The sequence below is a fragment of the Peromyscus californicus genome, unplaced genomic scaffold, assembly GCF_007827085.1.
Source record: "Peromyscus californicus insignis strain IS unplaced genomic scaffold, ASM782708v3 Scaffold_12__1_contigs__length_115047231, whole genome shotgun sequence".
NCBI lineage: Eukaryota > Metazoa > Chordata > Mammalia > Rodentia > Cricetidae > Peromyscus > Peromyscus californicus.
The window spans coordinates 65,706,694-65,733,484 of NW_026294413.1; the positions used below are offsets into that span (position 1 = coordinate 65,706,694).

The 26,791-nt window shown below is 46.4% G+C and overlaps 1 protein-coding gene and 1 long non-coding RNA gene across 3 annotated transcripts in view; one reads left to right on the forward strand and one right to left on the reverse strand.

Moving 5' to 3' along the window:
* The window catches only part of Fgf9 (fibroblast growth factor 9), a 40,472-nt gene extending 35,858 nt beyond the window's left edge, over positions 1-4,614 (reverse strand). Inside the window, exon 1 of the mRNA XM_052733083.1 lies at positions 3,508-4,614. Within this exon, the coding sequence (XP_052589043.1) occupies positions 3,508-3,784 (277 nt within the window). The 5' untranslated portion in view covers positions 3,785-4,614. The remainder of the gene's footprint in view (positions 1-3,507) is intronic.
* On the forward strand, positions 1-26,570 carry LOC128107326 (uncharacterized). Of its 2 annotated transcripts, XR_008217046.1 has the most exons (5): positions 1-523; positions 16,678-17,411; positions 19,302-19,580; positions 23,312-23,748; positions 25,010-26,570. It is a non-coding gene; the product is annotated as an uncharacterized LOC128107326 (long non-coding RNA). The 2 variants fall into 2 exon arrangements; XR_008217045.1 differs by having other exon boundaries at positions 23,312-26,570.
* The last annotated feature ends 221 nt before the right edge of the window (positions 26,571-26,791 follow it).

The window sequence follows — 26,791 nt, forward strand, 5'->3', positions numbered from 1 at the left end:
TGCGGCGGCTCGGGGGTGGCAGAAAGCATTTGCCCAGCACGTTTCCTTCTGCCGTTCTTTTGCAGGTAGAAAAGGCACCTTCTATTTTAATCGAGGTGTAAACCCACCCCACCTACAGCTACTCTGAAACCCAGGGAGAAGATGAAGTCCCCTGGGAGGAGCTAAGGAGGCGCGGAGGCCTCGGCTGCGGGGTGGGGGTGGAAGGTGAAGCCGCGGTGGCCCGGACGCCAGGTGCGCCCCGCAGCCCCTCCGCCCCGCCCGGGCCCGCGCCGCCGGGTCCTAGCGCCGATGCGACTCCCAGCGGGCGGGGCTGGGGAGGCTGGGCGCCGAGGCTCCCGGCACACGCACAGCGCTGCAGAGGTTGCTAATATTGGGACCTGCCGCAGCAGCAGCAGCGGGAGACCGCGGCACTGCTGTCACCCCGGGGGCCTGCTTCTCACTGCAACCGGATGAAAGACTTAAATAACCCTCCTTCCCCACCCCCACTGCGCACAACCGCCCACTCAGCTCCATCCGAAAGAGGGTGAGTGGCACCGGCAAGAGCCAAGCGCGCCCTTCCCCCCGCGGTACACCCGGCCGACCTGCTATACTCGCACCCGGGGTCCCCAGCAAGGGCCGGGTCTTCCGCTTCCCTCCTATCAACACCCCCTCACACCCAAGCGCGCGCGCGCGCGCGCACACACACACACACACACACACACACACACACACACACACACACACACACACACACAGTGCGGAACCAGAGAGTAGAGATGTCACTTCCTTGGCGACACCTTCTCCAACCTCTAGGATCGAGGCGGGGTGAGGAGATGGGGCTTTTTGTTTGATAATCTCGGTTCAGCCGCTGTACCTGCAGTCCTTGTCCGCTGACCCCTGAACGCGCGCGCTCCCTGGCCCTGCATCCTAGCACAGATATCTGATGTCTCTCTCAAGTGCGCGTGGCAAACGTCCTATCTTAAAGGTGACTGCATTTTTTAAAAAGAAAGAAAGAACGCCGTGGGGGCGGGGGAAGGTACGTGGAAGGGCCCGGAATGTGAGGGCCATCCAGTGACCTGGGCCCAGTTGTGGAGCACCCAGGGTTGGGACCGGGAAATTCACACAATGAAGGTGGCCCTAGCTGGCCGCAGCGCCCCTGCAGCCCTGCGCTCTGTCTGCAGCCGGCCTTCTGCTCCAGCGAGGCCAGCTCCAGAGCCCTTCCAGGGCCAGCAGTTAACAATAGCATGCCACCCCCTGCACCGCCTGCGCAGCCCTTTGTCACCCCCACCCCCACCCCTTCCCCTGCCGCTGTGGCCTCGCCAAGCTGTGGGCCCCCGACCCACCTCCCAGACCCGGCGGAGCCCCACGACTCTCCCAAATCCCGCTGCGCGCTTCTGAAACAAGGGGAGGGCGGGGGGACCCTGCGTGAGACCGCGAAGCCCAGTTCCGACCTCTAGTCTGTCCTCAGACCCCGCCACCAACTCTCCGACTGCGGTGCGCACCTCCGGCGGTTCCCACACCGCACACCACCACCGCGCTGCCTCGGGCGGCGGCTGTCAGCACCACCAGACCCCGCACTCACACACAAAGAGAAAGCTAAGGGACTGGACACGGGCAAAAAGGAAAAGTCGGACACCCTTCGCGCGGCCAGAAGGGTGTCGGCCCCTGTCCCTCCCCTTAGACCTAAGCGGTCCCCGCAGCACCGAGGGACGCAGTGGAGCAGGGTGGAAAGGGAGTGAGAACCCGAGCGCGCTTAGGACCGCGCGGAGCGAAAGCAGCGCGGGGCCGGGGGCTGAGCCCGCACCTGCCAGCCCCGAGCGCGGGAGGACCCGGCTCCCGCTGCCCCGAGCATCAGGCGGACTGCCCGGCGCCCTGGGACACTCAATCCCCGCCACCGCCCGCCGCCCGCCGCCTGACTTGCTCCGAAAGCCGGACTCGGTAGCAACCCTTAAGGTGGCCAGCTAGACAAGCACTCTAGAAAAAGTTTAGTCTTCCCTCCGCGACAGCCAGCAGCGACGTTTACTTCTAGGGTGATGAGAAGATAGTTAGGTTTCAAAGGAATAATCGCGGCCACCGGCTACGCTTTCCGTTTTTCAGCAGCGAGGGGAACACAAGTCAGTAGGAGAAATTGACTGGGTTCAGTTTTGAGCCCAGCCTCTGTAGTGAGCCAAAGGGAAAACCCTGGGCCTCGAGAATCTGAACTATCCCCACCCAGGCCTGAACCCTCATCACCTTGGGGCAACATCCACAGTCCACAGAGCTAAACACGTAGTTTAGATTGAGTCCAACATCTGGCATTAAGGCATGAGGAAGAAAAATCACCACAGGACTTGGTTTTACGACCTAGTCTAAGTGTCCTCAGGTGGGTTCACTCAGGAGTTAACTCCTTCCAACAGTCTTGTTGCCCACATTGTCGATTTTTTTTTTTTTAAGTAAGGACGGGGGGAAACCGTGATTCCACACACCCCGCCCCCTCCCCAACCCCAGGCAGTGCTCATTCGCTGACTTAGCACTGCACCACTGAAGGTGCCCCGCCGGGCACGTGTGTGAGAGCATGAAAGTGGGCAGAGTCCCCACCTGAGTCTGCAGCCTTCGATGCTGAGTCACAAGTCCTCTGCTCGGAGCACGAAATCCTCGGAAGGGCCTTTAAAATGAGCCTGCAGCTTTTGCAAGCGCACGCAAACCCTCACCCCAGAAAGCCACTCGGGAAACCCACACAAGGCTGCACACGGTGGAAATTAAAAGGCAGAGGTATAGAGAGTCGATGGCTGGAAGATCCAGCACTCCTAGTGAGATGTCGGCCCCTTCCCAGGTCATCTTCCCCAGGCGCTCCTGCTCTGGATGCTTCAGATCTGAAACACGACTTTAGTACTCCCCACAGAACAGCCAGCAATCATAGCCTGAGAGACTTTCAGACTGGCCCCAGGAAAAGAAAAAAGAAAAAAAACGACACGCTTAATTTACAATTCAAGCAGAATACTTATTAGAGGGAAAGGGAAGGGGGAAAAACTTAATCGGAGCAAGATACCGACTACCTACATCAAACTGGGTGCTTTTTAAAGTTCTTAGTGATTAAAGCTTTAAACTCGTGGAATAGATCCATTAAAAAGAAACTTCTTAAGCCTGATTTTCTCCCGTATCTGATGAAAAAAAAAAACTTGGAATTTGGGTTATATTCATAACTCATCCCCACCTTAAAAGAGGAAGAAAAAGAAGAAGAAGAAGAAGAAGAAGAAGAAGAAGAAGAAGAAGAAGAAGAAGAAGAAGAAGAAGAAGAAGAAGAAGAAGAAGAAGAAGAGCGGCCTTTCAGTGTAGACCTGCACCAGTGCCAGCCACAGATCTGCAATTCCGGAGGCTTTTTCCCTCCCTGGGCTGGCAAGACACGCACAGAGACCGGGGTGGGGGGGAGGGGGTATGAATATGAGAATATATCCCTTCCAGCATCCCCGCCTAGCCACCGCCTATCCTGGTAGTTAACAATCTGAACATGTCACCGCGTGGACACTGAAGGGTTAAAGGCATACCTACCGAATCGGCTGTGGTCTTTCCTGGTTCCCTGGATAGTACCGTTGGGGAAGATTTCTAAGTGAAATCCAGTCCTGCAGTACAGCTGCCTCCGCCTGAGAATCCCCTTTAAATGATCCAAGTCCGTGACTGCGGGTCCCCGGGGCAGCCCCCCTGCTTCAGACTGACCCAGGTGGTCACTTAGCAACACCGGACTGTCCACCGGCAACACCGGTACGTTCCCGAACGGTACCGCGTCCTGCACACCGAAATAGCTCCCAACTTCACCTAAGGGAGCCATCAGAGGACTCGGCTTTTAAGCACAAGAATAAACAATAATGATGGTATCAACCAGGAGACACTAGGCGAGGTATATCCAACTGCCCTCCCTTGCTGTAGTTGCAGAGAGAGGGGAAAAAAGGGTTCTTTTCTTCAATCCATCCAATGCATAAATAAAAGTAATCTGCTGTTTTTCTGGCACAGGTTCAAGGTCAAACCACTGATAGTCTAAGAAGCCACCACTTTATACTCACACACTGACACTGATCAACACAGCTATGCATCGCTACATATGGAGCCTCCGCTCTCAGCAGGCAGGAAGGTCTTCATCCCATCCGACCGTAATAAGGGAAAAAAATCCGTAGTTTCTCCATTTGCTTAGAGATCAGAATGACCATAGCAACGTAAGTGCTTGGGCGATATTACAGGGATTTTTAAGATGCTCGGGCTACGTCAGAATTTACGGATCCTGACTCCAGAAAGGCATGCGCCGTTTTTACTCTCTCTAACCGACTCTGCAGACATCAGCATGAATCCTTCAAGGAGGAGGAAAAAAAAAAAAAAATCTCACGTTGGCGGCGGCGACAAATCTCTCCTCCCAGTCCCTCCTCCAAAAAATAAGGATAATATAACAAAAAGAAGAAAAAAACTTTCGGCGTCCAAAGCTAGTATCCAGAACGCTGCAGAGGCTCTGCGGAGGTCCAGCGGCTTGCAATGAGGCGAGCGGCGAGCGGCGGGCGAGGACCGCGTCCCGGAGCTCGCGTGCTGCCCGGGCTGCCGCGAACAGGTGTCGCCGCGCGGGCCGCGCAGCGCCGTGGCCGCGGAGCGCTCCTCCTGCGCAGCCCCCGCCGGCGCGCAGAGTGGCGCAGGCGGCGGCATTGGGCCGGGTTTAAGGTAGCGCGGCGGCCGCCCCGCTCCGCCCGGTCCTAGCGCCCGCCCTGACGCCCGAGCCGCTCTGCCGCAGGCCGGGCACAGGCGGCCAGAGCGCGGGACTTCTCGGGGCGGACGACCTAGGAAACCGGGCTTTAGAGACGAGCAAGCCGGAGATGCGGTGGCCAGAGGCGGGAAGCAGCAGCCGGGGAGACCTTCGGTCACCTGAAATCTAGCTCGCTCGAGACGCGGGGCCAGAGGGGAACTGGGAAAGCAGTTTTCGCGTGGACTCTGTAACCTTGCGTCGCGTTATAAAATAGCCTTGGAGGGAAGGGTTGGTGTAGGGAGCTTGGTTGGACAGGGCAGTTTCTCTTTCATTCTTCAGGCAGACTCAGAGAAGCGCAAACTATATTGCAGGTAAGACAGTTGGATGTAGAGTCAGATCTCTCTCTCTCTCTCTCTCTCTCTCTCTCTCTCTCTCTCTCTCTCTCTCTCTCTCTCTCTCTCTCTCTCTCTCTCACACACACACACACACACACACACACACACACACACACACACACACTTGGGTTTGTTAGGAGCCTTCTGACTTGCATCTTTGGGTTGTTTAGGTCCTGCCTCCGCCTCCCAGGTTCCCGCGGCTAGGAGCAAAGGGCACCCGGGGCTCCTCTGTCCTTGAGTTCGACTCACGCCCCAGATCTGAGTGTGCGTCTTCGGGGAGAAGATTCCACTGAGTTCCCTCTAGCTCCCAAGCCAAGCTACTCAGGACGGTCTTTGCCACCCTGAGCTCTACTTTGCCTGGGAGAAAGGGAAGGCACGCGTTCCAGGGTCTCCCTCCATGGCCCGAAGCTCTCTGCATAGCCTGAGCAGGGCGGGAGCCGCCGGCCGGGCACCCGCGCAGCACGCTGCTCAGGGCTCGCTCGCTGCCGCCGGTGCACTTGGAAGCCGGAGCTCTGGTTCCGGGCCAGGGCTTTTGCTCGCGGCCAGCGGCCTTCGAGCCCAGCCCCAGGCAGGGACAAAGAAACGCACTGCCCAGGGCGGCCAGGGGCAGCGCCCGCCGGTGGCGCTGTCCGCGCCCTGCCACCCACCAGCGCCCGGGTCAGCGAGCGTGGCGTCCCCAACACAAGCACTGCCCCCGCAGCCCGCCCAAAGGCCCGTTCCTTCTCCCCCCTGCTCCTCTTTGTTCACATTGTCTTAGACTCTTGGGTCAAGATGGTGAAAGTTGCTAAGACTTGAGCGCAGCTCCTGATGGCGTGCGAGACAGAAGCAAAGTCCAAAGACCGAAGCCCTGCCGGAGGGAAGCAAATAAAAGGCTTTTTCTGTGAGAGAAGTCAGCCTAAGGCGGCGAAGCCCTGGGGCTGGCCCTACTCAAACCAGAGGGTTTCGCCCCAAAGACGAAGGTAGCAATGAATTTGCAGATTTCGCGGGTGTTGGAGGTGCCTGTCCCTGGAGCGACCTTCCCCTGCCCCCGGGGAGAAGGCGTGCTCCCGCCCGGCCCCGAGGGAGAAGAGAGGGGCCAGGTGACCCTCCCTCTGTCCACTCCCACACCTCTTTGCCGCAGTCCGGGATCATCCGGAGTCCAGGCACTGACTTCGTGCGTCTGGCTTTCAAGTTTCCACTGCAGAAGAACCCTGCGGTGTGGTATTTAAAGCAGTCTCATCCCCGGTGTTAGGGAGCTGACTGTAACGTTAACTGCTCGGTGGCAGATACAAGAAGCTGGGAGGAAGTGACACTTCTCATAAACCATCAGAGTAGCTTGCATTAATCACCCCCAGATCTCCAACAGCCTTGGGTTAAGCAGGAACGCTGCTAGACCCCTTGGGTACAAAGTGCCAGGTTGATTTAAAAAAAAAAAAAAATGGTAGAGGAGATAGAATGAAATGCAGGAAGGTGCTGTGTAAAGGGCTGGGGAACAGGGCGCAGACATTTCCACCAGCTGTCTCCAACCCCCTTCTTTCGGTCTGAATTTAGCCTGCTATCCTATGAGCAAAGACCATTTCCGCCTCTGGATCCTGAAGCATCCTGTCCCTTTAAAAGTGATGCAGCACTGAGAAAGAGTAAAGTAGCTGAGCCAGCACTTTTGCAGATAGAAACAGCAGTCTGCTCTTCCCTTCTCATTCCCACTGCAGTCAGTTTGGTCCGCCTTTCATCTGCATCCCTAACTCCTGCTGCAAGCTCCTTCTTGACTCCCTGCCTCCTTGCTTGCCCATCAGGTTTCTCTGCTGCTTACATTTGGTCCTTTCCCTGCATAGTAATAGAAACAATGACCTTGCAATCTCCCTGACCTTATCACATTTTTTTCCAGGCACTAACCCCACTCCCACTAACCTAACTAACACTAATACCCCACTAACCTCTTCAAGGTTGCTTCGGAGTTACACCGTAACTACATATGGACTCCCACATTCCGTTTCGAGAATGTTTTACCAGTATTCTTCAACCATTGCAATAAGATGGTGGCTGGCTTAATAACACCTGCCTGGGCAACTGGCCTTAATAATAAAAGAAAAATGCACATGCAGCAGGCACAGACGATACTCAAGACAGGTGCCCTCATTCTAGTCCTCAGACATAGCCCTCCGTGCATTTCTGCAATGGCGCATCAGTACATTCTCCTCAGTCCTGATCCCCAAACTCTCAGATGCTCGCTCTCCTCCAGCTGCCCTAACCCCTCTTGCTTGTCATTTCCCCTTATTTATGTATTCTATCAGGTTTGACAAATGTCCTTCCTGCTATCACTGTAGTACATGGGCCCAGATGGAGTAAGTGACCAGAAGTCAGGGAGACTACGACAAGGAAAGAACACCCCCGAGAGTCCAAGATCTGTAACAGGGCACCCAACATTCCACCTCCTCCCACTGTTGCTGTGCAGCCTGGTTTAGATACCTGCATGTAGACATGGCCTATATGCTGTCAGTTCTCCACACATTGGAAGTGGCCGTTTGTTCTCTTCACCTGCCCTCGTTTTGTTCACACACACACACACACACACACACACACACACACACACACACACTCAGCACAGAATCCTTCCATTCCCTTCCAGTAACCATGACTGCACAGCCAGGCCACAACCCTACCCTTTCTTTCCATTTCCTCCATTCCCTAGCCCCAGCCTACAACCCTGCAATCTAGTCATGGCATGGGGTGAAAGGCAGGTGGTTTGGGTTCCCAGGCTGACCTCATGGAAAAGTTTGAACTTGGTAGGGCATGGAACCATTGCAACAAGCACTGGCTTGCTTCCAGTGGGCAGACACTCCAAGTACTTCTTGCTTTAGCCATTTTCTTCTCCAGATTGACTGTGTGATGTGAATGCTATTTTGTTTCATCTTTTTTTCTTTTCTTTTTTCTTTTTTTTTTTGGTTTTTCGAGAACTCTATTTGTAGACCAGGCCAGCCTCTAACTCACAAAGATCCAGCTGCCTTTGCCTCCCAGGTGCTGGGATTAAAGACATGTGCCACTCCGCTCTGCCCGGTCTCCACATCTGGCTTTGTCGAATTTTTTCTAATGAGGAGATTGTAGCTTATGAAGATTAAGTAATGCATCCCTTCCTAATCTGTCCCCCCATTGCTAACAAATGATAGAGCCAAGTTTATACACCTCAGAGCCCCATGGCACAACAATACCATGTATTTTAAGAGACATACCCTTACTGGGCATAATGGTGCATACCTATAATCCCAGCACTCAGGAGGCTGAGGCTAGAGCATTGCAAGTTCAAAGCCACCCTGCGTGAGACCTATCTCAAAAACAACCAAAAATAAACCTTGTGAGTATGCTTTTACAAAGTAAATATACAGGTATAAATAATGAATATATATACTTAACAACCTGTTTTTCTGATTATATGTAACACACTTAGATAAATTATAAAGAACCCAGTTACAGCTGGGTGTGGTGGCACACACCTTTAATCCCAGCACTCAGGAAGAAGAGGCAGGCAGATCTCTGAGTTCGAGTTCGAGGCCAGCCTGGTCTAGAGTGAGTTCCAGGACAGCCAGGGTTACACAGAGGGAAAAAAAGAGAGAACCCAGTTACTACAGAAGGGAAGGGATAAGAGAAAGAAGAGCCCCAGAACAACTTTTTTTAAAACCTGCAGGAACCTTATAAAGAAATGCTTTCAAATCTCCCTATGGACAGAAAAGATTGGAGCAAATAAAAGGGCATGTGGTATTTCTAAATAGAAAAAAAAAGTCTCACTTTTGAAAATACATAATCCCTTCTAGATTAATCTAAAAGCTTACCATGATTCCAATACAAGTAGCAACAAAGTGTTTTATCAGCCACATTGATGCTAAAGATAATATTGAAAACTCAACTGACAAATTTTGACAAGAACAAAGATGAGAGGTTAACTGAGGTTAACTAGTCATACAATAATTTCAAGTGTTTTTAAATTCCAGTAACTAAAACACAGCATTATCATAAAATAACTGGATGGAGCAGTGATAGTCTATAAATTTCTTAAAAAGCTGAGAACACGTTAGAATTTAACATAAGAGCATTAATGAGGAGAATAAACTAGTTATAACTGGTTCTAAGAGAACGGAAGAGAAAACCGGGGACAAGAGAGTTTTCCTTCACACTGGACATGAGCTTAGTGCTCAAATGGAGCAGAGACTTAAGTGTAAACTGAAATTGTAACAAGTGCTAACAGAAACAATGGAGCAATTCCTCTACACTCTGAGTGGGAAAAGCCTTTCTCATTGGGTTGCAGAATTCAAATGTCTGAAAAAGAATGTTGAAAAATGTAGCCACTCACAAAATATAGCTGCACCCGAGGAAACACATTCCAAAGTTTAAAAGGTAGAGGAAAACAAACTGGGCTTATCAAGTTGAAGGACTAATTTTCCTGTCTATGAACAACCTACAAGTGATTAAGAAGCATACAGCCTCTGCTAGGCACAGTGGCACACGCCTGGAATCCCAGCACTCAGGAGGTAGAGGTAGGGGGATCAGGAGTTCAAGGCCGGGCATAGCCAATTCAAGACCAGCTGGCCAGATGAGACCCTTTCTCAAAATGCCAAGCTAATAATAGTAATGGTGATGATGATGATGGTGGTGGTGGTAATAATAACAATAGCAATAACGGTCTGGTGTCTGGTCTGATATGTGAGTCTGGAAGTCATCACCCCCAACTATAGAGAAAAAAAAAAGAACAGACTGAAAATCAAGAAGTCATCTTAGGAGAATTGAGGTCATGAGAGGAACTGCTGGGGAACCCGGCAGACATAAAGTCAACACTTCCAAAGCAGAGGAGAGGGGAAGCAGCTTACACCTAGAGCCAAGGTAGGTATAGCTACTTCCAACTATAGTTCCCGAAGGCTCAGTGTGAACAAGTGTGAGAGTTAAAAATTGTAAGGGACATAGTCTCAGAGGACCCTCCCCCCTTATTTCCAGATGCTCTCTCCCGTTCCCACCGTGAAGATTTGAAGAAGAATCCTTCCTACTTGCCTTGGAGGAGAGAGTGCCCATTTTGGAATACACCCAGAGCTCCATTTTCCTGATCCTGAGGAAACTGTTTTACCCCAGCCTTCCTCAGATGAGAAGGGAGACACCCAACTCTAACATACCCTACCCTCAAATCTCCACATCAGGCTCGTTAACAGACAGGCCTAACCGTAGTACTATTGAACACACCCCTCCTCCACGCCTGTGGTGGTAGTTTTAATTATCGGTTTGGTACAATCTAGAACCACCTAGAAAGGAGTCTCGACGAAGGATTGTCTCCAGTAGATTGGCCGGCCTGTGGGGATTGTCTTGATCACATGAATTGATGTGGGAAAACCTAACCTAATATTGGAAGACATGATTCCCCTGGCTCGGGTCCCCAACTGTATAAAACAGAGAGGAAGCAAGCTGGGCACTGTCATGCATGCCCTCCCTCTCTGCCCCTGTCTCTGTGTGTGAGTAATTGCTTCAAGGCCAGCTGCCTTCACTCTCCTGCCATGAGGGACTGGGACCCGGTACCCAAGCTAAAATCAACCTTTCTCCCCTAAGCAGCCTTTGTCCCAGTGTTTAATCCCAGGAAGAGAAATGAAACTGGAACAGTGCTTTTCCACCCCCACATCGACAAGGATTGGAGCAGAGAGAACGGCAAGATTCAGCCCTATACTGAATGATTTCTAGAGGATATGGATTAACTTTGAAGACGTAAGAAGAAACCCCATAGTCCTCACAATGCAGTTACTTCACTTCTCAAACCCAGCAAATGCTGAGCAGGATTTAGTAACAACTGTGGAGCCCTCAGTCTGAAATTCTAGCAACTCATTAGAATAATAGATTTTTACCCTTCTTAATGCTTTCTTCCAGTAATTAATTACCCTTCTCAAAGAAAATTCTCCATTCCTGTTTCCTCCATTCTCACTTTCACCACAAATGATCATTAATCTCCTCTCAGGCCCCACTGACATATTTAATAGTATTTTATTCATTTGCTTCCAACTCTGAGTGTTGTTAACATTGGTAATGAAGTCTTAAGCTTATTGACACTTCAGTCGGAATCTGAAATGCCCCCCTCTACACCAGGACAAATTTCACAGCTGGAAGTGCTGTTGTGGGGAGGCCATGAAATATGGAAGAGGTGGGGCCTGGGTAGGACAAGCATGTTAGCAGGGGCAGTCTTTAAAGATTCCTATGTTGGGTCTTGGCTTTCTGATCCATGGCTCTGTGAACACATGCACAGCCACAGCCCGATGTCACTCCAGCATTTCTGTGTACTAAAACCTTAGCAGGTCCTTGAAACTAGAGGGTATATCTTCATGGTACAGTGTTTGCCCATCATGCACATGGCCCTTGGTTCAATCACCAGGATAATGACAAAAAGAAGTCTTTCTTCTAACTTTTCCAAATGTGTTGTGTATTGTCCTCTACAATCGGCCTCCTCCGCCATTTTACAGTGGTGCTTTGGTGTTTAAAGGGCTTGCACTCGGTTCTCTATTGAATCTGTTCCATGCCCTGCAAGTGGTTTGGGTGAACTGGGGCACCTGGATCAGCAGAAACTCCCTGACATGAAGCCATCTGAACATTATGTGCTCCAGAGAGCTGGGAGGGCCCTTCTGAGTTCTCCCAGGGCCTGATATGTCTCCACGTTTCCCCAAATTTAAAGACATAAAAATAAATAGGAAGTTATTCATCAGGCCAGATAACACAGGCACACTTGCATGCACCAGCATGAACTTAGAGAAATGCGTGAATGTGGATCCAAGTTGAGATGTAAAGTTACAGTGGGATAACCATTTTAGATTGTGACAAAGACAAATTCACAACACCTCATGCACCATTTTGTACTGGGTGGCTGCTTAGAAAAAGTATATTATCAGAATTAGCATTTCAAATTTTCCTAGGCTATATATTATAGCAAAAAAGAACACATTAATTCTATCAATCATGCCATCGTGGAAACTCAGTAACTATCCTAGCCTCTCAGTGTCACGGAACTATTATACAGTTTACCAAGGTGATCTTTTAAAAAGACTATGCAACTTTCTTTTGTTTGTTGCTTGGGTTGGGTTGGGTTGTTTTTTTGTTGTTGTTGTTTTGTTTTGTTTTTTTGACACAGAGTCTCACTATGCAGCTCAGGCTCACCTGGAATTCTTTCTTGAAACCTCTGCATCCTGATTACTGGGAGGTATGAATTTCCAGCACACACCACACCCCACTATGCCGTGGGATGTCCTGTATACTGTGAATATATGTTGCTATGATTGATTGATAAATAAAACGCTGATTGGCCAGTAGCCAGGCAGGAAGGATTGGGACAAGGAGAAGGAGAAGTCTTGGAGGTGGAAGGCTGAGGCAGAGAGACGCTGCCAGTCGCCGCCATGAAAAACGAGATGTTAAGTACTGGTAAGCCACGAGCCATGTGGCAACTTACAGACTAATAGATATGGGTTATTTAAGATATAAGAACTAGATAGCAAGAAGCCTGAGCCATTAGGCCAAACAGTTTAAATAATGTAAGCATCTGTGTGTTTATTTTATAAGTGGGCTGCGGGACTGCAGGGGCTTGGTGGGACCCGGAGAGAAACTCTGCAGCTACACCACTAAGAACATACAACATCTTTATGTATCTTTTTTCCAAATAGCTTTTATAATTTAGCACATCCCATTTGGCTGGAGAAAAGCAGTTGCTATCTGTCCTGCTTGGTCTTTATTATGGTGGTCAGCCATGAGAAGAGATCTAGAACACGACTACCCTCCAAACTCCCCTCATTTGACTGCAATTCAAAGAAAGGAAAACAGAGCCAAGGGAAAGGGAGTCCACTCATGAGCTCGACAGACCCAGGAGGTAGTCAGTCAGGGAGTATTGAACAGCATAGGCTCAAAGACAAGTGAGAAAACATGGCCATGCCCAGCATACAACACCACAGCAGACAGATGTCAACCGGGATATTACTATTTTCATTGCACAGGACTCACTGGAAGGCTAAGGAAGTGAAGTGAGGTTTTAAAACGCCAACAGTGATGACCCTTCTCTACTGTTCTCCACAGTACTGAAGTCTGGTCATCCAGGATTTAAATGGGTCTGTCATTCTGTTGACTTTAGTGTGACATGGTTTGCTTCTGTGTGCTGACTACACAGTGCAAGGCAATGACATTCTTGGTGCTCCTGCGTCTATCCAAATGTGAAGAAACGTGTGCATTTTCAGTCATTTGTCCCCTCAAAAGCCGTGAGATCCAAGAGGCCACGCGCATTCTTGTCCTTAAGTATTTCCCTAATGATGGCTCAGCTGCATGCATGGATGTATCTTTCTACTTGGACTGGGTCACCTGTGTCACTCCTCTGCTTATTCTAAGTACTCACTCCTGCAGATTTCAAATGGTACAGTAGCCAATGACCAGACCAAAGCCCTGAACTCCATGACCTTTTCCTCAACAAAAATTATTGTCATCTGAAATCAATGGAAAGCCATTAAACAGGCATGAAATGTCAATTAAGGTGTACCTACGGAGAAAAAAAAGACATGCTTCACTGTGCTGAGCTGAAAAACACTGGCAACAAAACAAGATAAAATAGAATGGCTTCCACAATCTTTCACCAAGAAAGGAAAGAGCCTGGATCCAGGAGTGGTGGGGCACACCTGTGACTCTAACCCTTGGGGGGCTGAAGCAGGACAGTTTGAGACAGCCTAGGCTTCAGAGTGAAATCCTGTCTCAAAAGAAAAACACACAAAGAAAGAGCGGAGGAGGAAGAGGAAGAAGATGGAGAAGAAGAGGAAGATAATGGAGGGAAGGGAGAGAAATCAGTAAAAAGAGGAGAGTAAAGGAGAATCTAGTCTTCAGAAAGCCTCCCATCAGGCAGACTGAGCTAGCTCCTTCGGAATGCAGAAACCAGGGCTAGAGTAGAGATGCACTCAAACCCTGAGCTCCATCCCCAGCAACGCAAAAAATTTAAGTAAATGAAAATAGTCCCCAAACCATTTCCCCACCAGTTTAACAGGCTGTTTCCAGGATTTATAAAATAAATAAATAAATAAATAAATAAATAAATATAAAATAAAATGGATTGCCCCAAATTTTTTCCAAAAAAGAGCTTTGTGAAGATACAACTTAGTAATATGCATATATTAATTTTACCAAAACAGTAAACTATTTTTAGTAGAAAAAAGAGAGAATGATGTTTATGAAGGTGAAATAATAACAGGAAAGAAGGTAGAGAAATAATTTAAATGCAGCACGAATAACACTACACAGACTCCACTGAAGCCTGGGGTACAGTTCAGGAGGTAAACCCAAAGGGGACATCAGCATGCACACACCAGGATCATGAATTTATTGATGCATTTGTCCCCTACCTCTTAGATTTTCAACAGGGCGATAATGCTTTTTCTGAAGCTAAACAGTGCCTTTTTTCATAATAATTTACCCACTTCCTAGCGGAAAGATACTGTTTCATATCCTCTAGAGCTGTTTGTAATGATCACAAACAATGATTTTATTCAACTCATCGTTTATGGAGAGCCATGTGCCAGGCTCCACGAGGAAAACAAAATAAATGAGAGGGTCCTGCCCTCATTATGCCCTGGGACAATAACCATAGCGGAAGCGCTCCCATTGTAAGCCCCTTTGAATATTTAGGGTTTCTGTATCGGGGCTTCTACCAGGGTAGCAGGGAGAGGGCAAGGGGAGGGCAAATGAGAGAGATTTGCTGAAGGCCTGGCTAGGTAAGTCTGATATCCGTGGGGTCAGCCTGTGGGTTGGCAGCTGGAGACAGGAGCCTATCCTACCATCCACAGATGGAATCTCTCCTTCCTCAGAAAATTTTCTACTCTCTTTTTAAAGCCTTTTTGTTATCATTTGAATGCAGACTATTCCCCCCAACAACTTATCAATTAAAGTCTTGCTCCTCAGCTGGGGATACAATTACAGGTGATGAAAGTTGTATTTGTTGTTTTTCGGTTGCTGAAATAAAATACCATGACCAAGACAACTAACAACCAAGGACATATAGAAAAGGAAGTTTATTTTCAGCATAAGGGTCCAGAGGGCTAGGAGTCCAGCATGGAAAGAAAGCATGACAGCCAGCAGGAGTCATAGCAACCAGAGCAGGACGCCAGGAGCTCACAGCTCGACCAAGGGTGGTAAACAGAAAGAAGTGAAAGTTGTCCCCAGGTTTTAACTCTCAAAGTCCACCCCCAGTGACATAACTCCTCCAGCAAGGCCATACCACCTAAGCCTCCCCAAACAGCACCACAAACTGGGGACCATGCATTCAAACTACCTGAGCCTGTGGAGGGACATTCTTAACTCAAAACACCACAGAAGGCTAGTTGGAAGAAGTGGGTCACTGAATGCCCTTGAAAAGGAGTAGCAGGCTATCAGGATTCCAAGCCCCATCCTTTCCCTGACCCTGAGATAACCAGACTGCTTGCTCTCTGCCACCATGTTCTGCCTCACCATAGGCTCAGATACAAGTTAGCCCGATGACCATGAACTGAAAAGTCTGAAGCCATGAGCCAACCATAAATATTTGTTACTTGGAGCTGATTTTCTTAGGTATTTTATGTCCATGAAAGAAAGCTAACCAGAATATCTTTCAACTATGTGGATATGCCCAAAAGATTATCTAGAACAGTGGTTCTCAACCTGTGTGGGTCTCGAGCCCTGTGGGGAGGGTAAATGACCCTTTCCCAGGGGTCGCCTAAGACCATCAGAAAAACAGATACTTGTATTACAATTCATAATAGCAGCAAAATTATAGTTATAAAGTATCAATGAAAATAATTTTATGGTCAGGGACCACCACAACATGAAGACCTGTATTAAAGGGTCAAGCTTTAGGAGTGCTGAGAACCACTAATCCAGAATGATCCACCTTACTTAAAGCCAATTGGTTACCCATGTTAATAGCAACTACCTAAGCATGAGTTTAATTGGATCACTGGGACTATCATTTTGCTGGAAGACACATCAAATAGATCCTCATAGTTACTCAATGTCTCTTCATTATTTTCTCCTGTTTTCTGGTTTATCTGAAGTCAGAAATGGTAGCATAAACCTCTAAGCCTAGTACTCAGGAGGCTGAGGCAAGAATATGGTGAACTGGGGCTCAGCCAGGGCTGCATAGCAAGACCCTAACTCAAAAGATCAGAAAATATCAACGAAAGCCACTGATGTCTCATCTCATTTTGGACCACACTGAATACAGTCCTCTCAGGAAATACGCCATGCTTACTTACCCTTTTCTTCCTTTGCAAGGTCAGCCTGACACAATGCTCTATCACTAAAAAAAAAAAAATCAACCACAACAGCCACCACCACACAAACCTCTGCTTAAATCCTGGTTTTAGAAAGATAGAATCCATAATGAAGAGATGCCGGAAAAGATGAGGCTGGAGACAAACTTTGCATCCTCTTGACTGTACCTCAAGTGGGAGGAGGTAAAGTGTGGAGAGTGGCCTTGATTTTCACACTGTGGATTCCAAACCCTTTGTGATTGATGCCTTTTGTCAACCCTTGTTTGCAATTAATCCACCTCTTGTTTAAAGTTATTTTAACTACAACCCGTCCTAATTTACTTAACTGACCTTATTTGTGCCACAGGTGTTGGTTTTAAATAAGCAGAGCGGTTAGTGGCGCTGGTTACCGTGCGAGGAAAGGTCATGAGCCACAACAAAACCCAGTATCAGAGCTTTATTGGAACTGGGGACAGAAAAGAGCAAAGAGTGTGGTCAGCCCCGGGAAGAGGCACGAGCGGGAGGGAGTCTGAGTCTGGCTTTTTAAGGATTCCCCTGCACATGCGCAGGTAGGCTTACGGAGCTACAACACGCATGCACTGATTCCGTGACCACACTGCATGCATTTGCACTGATGACGTAATACATAAGACCCCTTGCTTAGCTACTGAACTGCACATGTGCGGTCATATAGCGGAAGTGGCAGAATCCTAACAACAGACTGTTTGCCAGTGTTCTTAACCAGGGTTATTTGCCCCCAAGAAAGTCCAGCCACTGTCCAGAAGGCACATTTGGTCAATACAACTGGGGGCACCACGAGGCTAGAGGCCAGCGGTGACACCAGGACAGGCCACTGTTCCCTAAAATGTCTGTAGTGCTGATCCTGAGACACTCTGATATAGATCGTGCTACTGTGACATCTGTCACAAATTTCAATCTACTCTCTTAAAATCTGTGTCTAGGAAGGAAAGAAGAAGAAGAAGAAGAAGAAGAAGAAGAAGAAGAAGAAGAAGAAGAAGAAGAAGAAGAAGAAGAAGAAGAAGAAGAAGAAGAAGAAGAAGAAGAAGAAGAAGAAGAAGAAGAAGAAAGGCTGGAAATATAGTGAGCATCATGGGGGTTTTTACCTATTACTCACTGGTTTTTCTACATAAACAGAATCAATAAGATATATAATACATATTAAATATATATATATATTAGATATATATGCACAACTATGAGAAGAGAGAGAGAGAGATTTACTACAAGGAACAGGCCTAAAATCACAGAGGTTGATAAATCCAAAATCTACAGAGCCAGGGTCCCAGTTCAAGAGTAAGGCAAGAAGCAATTGTAGAGCCAGGAAGAGTCTGAGTCCCACTCCAAAGGTCATCAGGTAGGTGCAAAGGTCACCAGGCAGGTGTAAAGGTCACCAGACAGGAAAATTTGCTCATACCTCAAGTCAGCCTTTTATTATCATTTTTTTTAAACAAAGAAACCCATGGTAGGAAGTCATTAGACAATGATGGGATCCTGTGAGATAGGCTGCCTTTCATTCTCTTCGATTGATTGGATGAAGCTCACTCACATTCAAGAAAACAATCTGTTTTTCTCAATCTGTAGTTTTAAATGTTAATTTCATCCAAAACATTCTCTCAGAAATACCCAGAGTAATATTTGACCAAATACCTGGGCACCTCATGGAACAGTCGAACTGAACATAAAGCATCACACACCTGAGGACAGTAGGAAGCATCAAGAAGCTCAGGAGGTTATGTTTGATCCAGGGATGGTGGCGAATGCATGCCTGTAACCCCAGCACATGAGAGCCTGCCCGAGCTGCACAGTAAGTGCCAAGTCAACCAAGGCTACACAATATGAGCTGCCTCAATTCTCCTAAGTGTTTAATAAGTAAGGGATTGAAAGACTGATACACACTAACACAGCATCAATTATTATTTTTATACTGGAAGATCAGTTAATGCTACAGAAGGTTTCTGGCCAAGGTTCTGCGATTGTATGCAACCACTTAGGGCACTTAGACCCTTCTTTGCCAGAATCATGAAGCTAATTCAAGTGTTGGAAAGTAACCGTCTTGGCCATAACAACCAAAGACCCTAAGAATGAAAACTTAGACAGGGCTGGATATGGAGCTCAGTGGCAGAGTATTTGCCTAACATGCATGAGTCCATGGGTTTGAGGCCATGGAGTTGGGAGAGGATCAGCTTGTGAAATTTACAATTGAAAACTACATATCCTCTAGGAAAAAATATGACAATGATTTAGATTTGTCTCAAATTATTGAAGAAATCTTCATTTTATTCAGACACTCAAAATGTTGAGCAATTAAACAGAAAACTAGGATTTCACGTCAACCACTAAAAGCAACGGAGAAAGACCAAGCCTATGGTAGTAAAATGATGGTCCACTTCTGCTGTTTTTACTGAAAGTCAAGGGTGCTTAGGAAAGACTGATTGATTGATGTTCTTATTGTCATTATCAACTGGAGCCCTCAGAAGAGGGATTGGTCCTGGCTGTACTTGAGAATTATATGTTGACTGACATAATAGAGTTGCTTAGGATTATATCTCAAGAGTTATTACCAGAATTTCCTTCTCTTTTGGTTAAAAATGCTAATCCAGCTGTCCCATCTAGGGCTAAGCACTTCACAGTCTTGTATTCTCTGTCCTCTGGCCAGTTATGAATCTCTGAATCAATTATTTTCCACCTACTATGAAAAGATCTTCTCCAGTGAGAGTTGAGAGCTGTATTAATCTATGAGTGTAAAGATAAGTATTTAGAGGGCAGTTTGCTATCATGTCTGATTAGAAAATAATAGTAGGTTTACCTCAAGGGCTTGCTACCTACCCATCCATGGACTCTTGACCCAGTTAACAGTACTGGGCATGAGTTCTGCCTTATAGAGCAGACCTTAAATCCAATCAGAGTGATTGGTTATCCTTTCCTCCCAATGAGGATAACTATTCATTTCCTTAACTATTTCCTCTCAAGGTGCAGGGATTATCTCAGAAGAGAGGACAAAAGAAAATGTAAGAGCCAGTTTACAGAAGACTGCCTCAAAACAGTGTGTTCCAGATGTAACAGTGCCATTGCACATGAACTTATTCCACTAAGGTTGACTGCACAAGACCTGAGCGCAATCAAGCCAGCAAAAATTACAGCATGAGTGGGGGAAGAGATCATGAAGTCCCATCCATATGTGATGAGCTCTTGGAAGCTGATGTCTACTAGTAGAGGGGAAATCAATTTTCTTCAGGGATGCAGCCCCTGGTAGGTTGCCCATGCTCCGGTGAACAGCCTTACCCCCATAAACATGCTGGCAGCGTTGAAAGGACTCGGTGGGTCGGTAAAAGAGTGCAATGATTTGGGAAGGAGAAATGGTGGAGAATACAAGAGTTGGAAGAGAAGGAACAGAGGTTGGCTTTGACCAAAGCATGTGTATAAGATTCTCAAATAGTAAGTTAAAATGCTGACCTAGACTTTTACTCAAACTGTTGGCTTGCTTTATTTAAACAGTCCCAAAGTAAACAGTAAAAAAAAAAAAAAAAGTACTAGACATATAAAGTATGGTTAATTAATAATAATAATAATGCTACAATTTCAGAGGCAAGGTTTCCAAAACTATTTTCTCTGAACTTTATTTTATTTTAAAATAAAGTTTTGGATCAAACAAAGTCTTATACTAATGTTATTTTTCAAGGTAATCATCAAGCAAAAAATGTAGTAAGGCCGGGCGGTGGTGGCGCACGCCTTTAATCCCAGCACTCGGGAGGCAGAGCCAGGCGGATCTCTGTGAGTTCGAGGCCAGCCTGGGCTACCAAGTGAGTTCCAGGAAAAGGCACAAAGCTACACAGAGAAACCCTGTCTCGAAAAACCAAAAAAAAAAAAAATGTAGTAATTATTTTAATTTGATCAGTGTCTAGGAGAAAATTTTCAGAATTTGGTTATGCATTTACAATCCATCTATCTGCTAATGATACAAACATTCTTAAATGCTGGTTCATTGGAGCTTATCCCTCTGATATTAATGACATTTTTGTCATTATATACTTTAACATATATGTATCACATGTAATGTGTGACCTGCTACAAAGTTTAAGAAATATTGAATATTTTCAGGATCTGACTGCTTTGGAATAATGCTTTTTACACTGGTTTAATAAAATGCTGATTGACCCGTAGCCAGGCAGGAAGGAAGTATAGGTGGGATAAGCAGACAAGGAGAATTCTGGGGAAAGGAAGGCTGAGTCGGGAGATGTCAGCCTGCTGTCCAGGGAGCAGCATGTAATGGCACACAGGTAAATCCACAGAATACGTGGTGACATATAGATTAACAGAAATGGGCTGAGTTTAAGTGTAAGAGGTAGTCAATAATAAGCCTGAGCTAATGGCCAAGCAGTTATAGTTAATATAAGTCTCTGTGTATTTACTTGGGTTTGAGCAGCTGCAGACCAGGCAGGACACAGGAAAATTCAGCTACATCTGAGCTTTGATTATGAAGCTGTCCCTGTTCTAGTCTAGAGACTGAGGCCAGTACAAACTCCAACAGAGCCGCTGTAAGAGGAGCACCTGCAAAATAGGTTAAAATTCCTAGGCAGAAGAAACCACTAGCAATCCCAGCACTTAGGAGCTTGAGGCAGGAGAAACACCAAGAGTTCAAGACCATCATGGGATAAATAGTGTGACCCTGGCTCAACCCACTGCCACACAAAAAAGAAAGAAAGAAACCAAATACAAACCAAAAAACCCTGAAGACACTGCATTACCACAGCTGGAGGAAGTCAGCACTGGTGCAATCATTGTTGTTTAGTTTTGCAAACCCAGTTACCCAAAGACATGTCTATGGGGTCAAGTGAATAAATTCATTCTTCTTCAACCTAAAATTATTGAACAAGGACCATCCTTCCTAACACACACACACACACACACACACACACACACACACACACACACACACACAAACCACCTCCATAACTAACTACCAGGCAAATGTGCTGCTGCTACTGGACCACTTACCCGTTGGCAAGAAATTCTGGAGCCTCACTGAGCTCTCTGGGCACCCACCTGTAATCTTTATTTAAAATGCACATTCTAGGTCCAGAGAAAAGCTCCATGGTTAAGAGCACTGGCTGCTCTCCCAGAGGAGCCCGGTTCAATTCCCAGCACCCACATCATGGCTCACAACCACCTGAAACTCCAGTTCTGGGGAACCCAACATCCTCTTCTGGCCTTTGTGGGTACCAGGCACACACATGGTGCACAGACGTATATGAAGGGGAAATATCCATACACATAAAATAAACAAAAATCTCAAAAAAATTAAAATACACATTTGCCAGTGCAGCAGGGAGACTCCAGTTCAGAATAACTTCTACATTTTATAAAGAACTAGAAGAATTTGAAGGCCTCCGACACAAATGATGTGTGAGGCGACATTTGTACTAATTACATCAATGTTTCGCTGTCTGATCAGGGTTGGTCTTCTCTTCTTAGCCCAGGGGATTTCAAATTTCCCCAAGCTTGAGTTATCTGGTAACCAGATACCATTCTCAAAGATACTGTGTAGACTGGTTCAGGGGCAACCCGCCTTCCCAGGTGACCACTGGTTTAAGTCAACTGTAGGTGGCCTCCCACCCACTCAGCTACTTCACCACCGCCTTTGGAACCCATGGCCAGATTTCCAACTCCAGAGGACAAGGAGGTCCTAGAGATTAAGAACTTTAGTGTTAACCAGAGGAAGTCCTTCTGAACTGAAGCCTCCACATCCTGTGCATGATCTCAGAGAAGCTCTTTGGGAAAACTGTCCCTTACTCCCTATGATGATTTGAACAAAAATGGCCCCCATAAGCCCATAGGGAGTGGCACTGTTAGGAGGTGTGGCCTTGTTGGAGTAGGTGTGGCTTTGTTGGAGGAGGTGTGTCACTAGGGGGTGGGCTTTGAGGTCTCAGAAGCTCAAGCCTGGCCCAGTTTGTCACTGCCACTTCCCTGCTGCCTGAGGATCCAGATGTAGAACTCTCAACTACCTCTCCAGTACCATGTCTGCCTACATGCCGCCATGTTTCCCAACATGGCAATAACGGACTAAACTTCTGAACTGTAAGCCAGCCTCAATTAAATGCTTTCCTTTATAAGAGTTGTCATGGTCATGACATCTATTCATAGCAATTCCACAACCTTCCAAAACAGTCCAACTGGCTGGAGTCCGAGTGTTCCAACACCTGAGTCTGTGCGGTACATTTAATGCTTAAGCCACAAAGAATATCTGAGATGCTCTTTTCCTTATATTTACCATTTTACTATTGGCTACTTGAAGCAGAACAGTTCTTATGATGGAAAGGGACTCCCCTTTTTTTAAATTAATACGCACAGAAAAACACACACACACACACACACACACACACACACGAAATATTTTTTTAAAGCAATGCAATCTTATTGAACAACACCCCAACAATCAGAAGTATAGAAAGTAAAAGCAGCATTCTTAAAAAATCAGCACTTCATCCTGAAGACTCTTCTCTGTCCAAGATGCCATGCCTCACTCTCATTCTTTGTTAAGACCACTTTTTTGCCCATAGTACAAATGCGCCATACATTCTCAGTTTTCTCCTCAATCACCAACTGCTTTTCACTGTTCTCAACAATGCCACAAAGAACAACCTTCCACTGAGCACTGTCCCGGGTAGCAGGCCACAGAGAAGGCAACAATACAACCTGGAATTGAGCTGAAAGGTCTGGGGCTGGGGGTGGGGGAGGGCTTGTTGTACTTTGCATGGAGCTGTGGCTCTTACCATTTGTGTTAGTTATTGTCCTGACCAAAGACCTGGTGAAATAAGTCAAGCAAAAAAAAAAGGTTTGCTTGGGCTCACAGTCTGAGGATGTGGTCCTTCATGGCTGGGAAGGCAGATAACAGGCAGCTGGTCACATTGAGACTACAATCGGGAAACAAGGAGTGATGAACGCTGTTGCTTGGCTCACATTCTCCTTGTTATTCATTCTAGGACCCATACTATGGAACGGTGACACTCACATTCAAGGATGGTCTTCCCTACTCAACTGAACCTTTCCGAAAACACCCTCATAGACACACCCAGAAGTATATATCTGTGATGATTCTAAATCAGGCACCTGGACAATGAAGGCTGATCACGGCCAGAGGGACTCAGTGCTGCCTGGGGTAGAGTCGCTGCCCTCAGCTGGCTCACCCTAAGATTGTATGGCGAGTATCGATCATCAGGGAAAGTGACAAGTGTGGATTCAGGTGGGCGGAATGCCTCTCTAAGCCGTGCTGTGAGCCTATGCTTCTGCTCTCACCAGGTGCGTCCCTAACCAACGTGGCTGCTCTCTCAAGACCTGCCTAACTTTTCAAAGATAATGCTAGGACAGTCAAGAGCATTTCTTCTGGAAAAATACATTGGCTATATATCTGGAAAATATTGTAAGTACACGCAAACATTTTGTGTATGCACATGTGCAACATACCTAGAAGTTATGAACCAGTATCATGAATGAATGTTAAATCAATTAATATCAGACAACAAAAAATACTTCTATATAAGCCCCCCATCAACCTACAAGTCAGAGACATGCGTCTGTTTCCTAGATACCCAAAGCTATGTGCTAGTCTACACGTATCTCACTAAGACAATGACTTACTATTTACTTATGTTAAATACATTCATGGCTGCTTCAAGTTTTAAAGATACTCTCCATAACTATGAAGATGAATTTTATGTATTAATTTGACTGAGCCATGAAGTGCCTAGATATTTGGTCAGACACTTTTCCTGCATATGTTTTAAGGGTGTTTCTGGATAAGATTGACATTTTAATTGGTGTTCAGAAGAAAACAGATTGCCCTCCCTAACGTGGGTGGGCTTCATCTATTGAAGGAAGGCCCAGACGGAACAAAAAGCTGAAAAAGAAAGAATTCCCTCTGCCTGACTGACGACCAGCCTTTGAGTTGGCGTTGGTCTCCTGCCTTGGAACTCAGATGTGAGCATGCTCAGTCCGCCTAGTCCTCAGGCCTAGACACCAGCTCCCTCGAACCACTACCCCACATGCAAATTTTCAGACTGTTCAGACTCCATAATCACACAAGCCAACGTTATACAGCAAATAATATGGTGTAAAGGATGGGGAGGAGCAAGCATCCCTAATCTGAAAAGCTAAAATCCAAAGTGTTCCAAAATCTGAAATTTTCTGACCAGAAAATGATGCCCGAGTAGAAAACCTTACACTGTGAAACCTTATTTTCTGTATAAGATTGTTTTAAATATGGTTTTTAAATTACCTTCAAGATATTTGTACAAGACATGTATGAAACATAGATGACTTTATTGTTTATACTTGGGTACCACCCCCAAGACAGACAGACAGACAAACAGACAGAGAGACATTCTGTACATATGAAATATATATGATATATACTATATAGTACATAAATACTAATTTTATATAAATGTATATTAATACTGTATATATGTATATATATTGAAATACTATACTTATATGTATTACATATACATATATATGTAAAACATCTATGCTATATCTATCTATACCATATGTTTATGTATAGTAGATATCATATACTATATATATGAAATATGAACTATATATTATATAAGTACTATATTTTTTCATATATACATGAAAATACTACAAAATCCATAACATTTCTACCCCCCAAATTTCAGGTATCGGGAATATTGACAGACAATCTTGACTGTCCACAGGATTTAGCACCAAGAAGCAGTCAAGCTTTCTGGGAACGTCAGTGAGGGATGTTCTAGGTTCGGTAAACTGAGATGGGAAGACCCATTCTAAGAGGTAGACCATACACAGGAGAAAGCAACTGAGCACTGGTGTCCACGGCTCTCAGTGGATACCCTGTGGCCATCCGATACCATGACTGCCCTGCTGTGGCGGACAGCATCCTTTAAGTCTGAGCCAGGCCCTTCTTCTCCTCGGCTGCATTGGTCGAGTGTCCAGTCACGGCAATGAGAAGAGTAACTGACGTACACACCAGCCCTGCTAACTTCAGTTCTCTGAGGAAGACAGCCCTCTGCCATTTTCAGACATGACAATAATTCATCAAACTGATTTTTCTCCCATCAACACTGCATCCTGGTTCCCACTGTTGCCCTGCCACCTCTTTAAACCTAGATCCTCCCCGCTACACACCCACCCATACTTGGCTTGGTTGATTCTGTACTTTCCTCAAGTGGGTAAGAACTCTTCTTCAAATACCTGAGTGTCACCAATGAATGTCATTTCAACTGTCTCCTCAAGCAGAGTGACACAGAGCTCCTTGTTTCAGCTTAATTTTCATCACCTTTCAAGCTCCACTGTACAGCAGATTTCCTGTCACGTTACACCCAGCAGGGTGTGCTCTTCACGTGACTGAAGTGTAGGCCCTGCTGCCAGGACTTGGGCTTTGTCCTGCTCACTGAGACATCCAGGTCTCTAGGAGAGGAAGTGGTCCTGGTTAAGTGCTCGGTGAGGGTTTGTTGATAGGCTAAATGAATGTCCTTGTATCGCCTTTTGATGTCTCAAATCAGATCACCTGACAAGTATACCAGTTAAGGTGAAAAGCCAGAAAACGAATCACGATTTCGATGGTTATCAGGATGTGTGACTGCACCTCATAGTTTTCTGCTGGAGTACAAGGAGAAAAACTTCAAGTTCTATAAAACAATTTGTGTGGCTACTTTCCAAATTTTTCTCACTCTCAAGACATTTTATATTCATGAGCCTTGATGTTATGGCAATAACTCTGCCTTCAACCACATTTCATTTCTGGTTTCTAAAAACCTAGGCACTGTTTTTGTGCCAAGTCCCAGCTGGGCTATTATTGATGAGTAAGCGTACTATTTGGCTTCATAGGTCAATGACTATTAAGTCTTGGATCAGAGACCAATTTTTGAACGAAAGGCTAAGCTAACGTGTTTTATTTTTCATGGTGAGTGGTTATCTTCTGGTCAACTTTGTTCTACAGCACTGAGATCCCTAGAAGAATGTGCTTGGCTTGGAGAGGCTAGAGGAGATTGACTCTTAGATAAGGTAAATGTCACCTCTTCCATTTTCTCTGGATCCTGGGTAAGTTTCCCATTGTTCTTTAAATTATGCAAAAATGAGAGAAACCTGAAAGAGAAATCCGAACAACTAGGAAGGCTCCATTAGACGTTGGCAGAGGCCCAAAGAGACCACCAAGCTTGCTCATAAATGTGCGGTGTCTAATAAAAATGTGCTGGTTATTATTATTATACATTTATTGAGTAGCAAAAATGCACTAAATTAAAAAATGTATACTCTCTGGTTTTCATATCTCCTGATGGGGGATAGAAACTGCTGGCTGTTTGCTTGTCCCAGTGACTGGCACGACGTTCTCATAGATGGTGGCTGCCAGGAGTCACTATCCAATTCAAAGGCTGAAGTTTCCAATGGACCATGGTCCACACCTCCCTGCCTCACGTCAC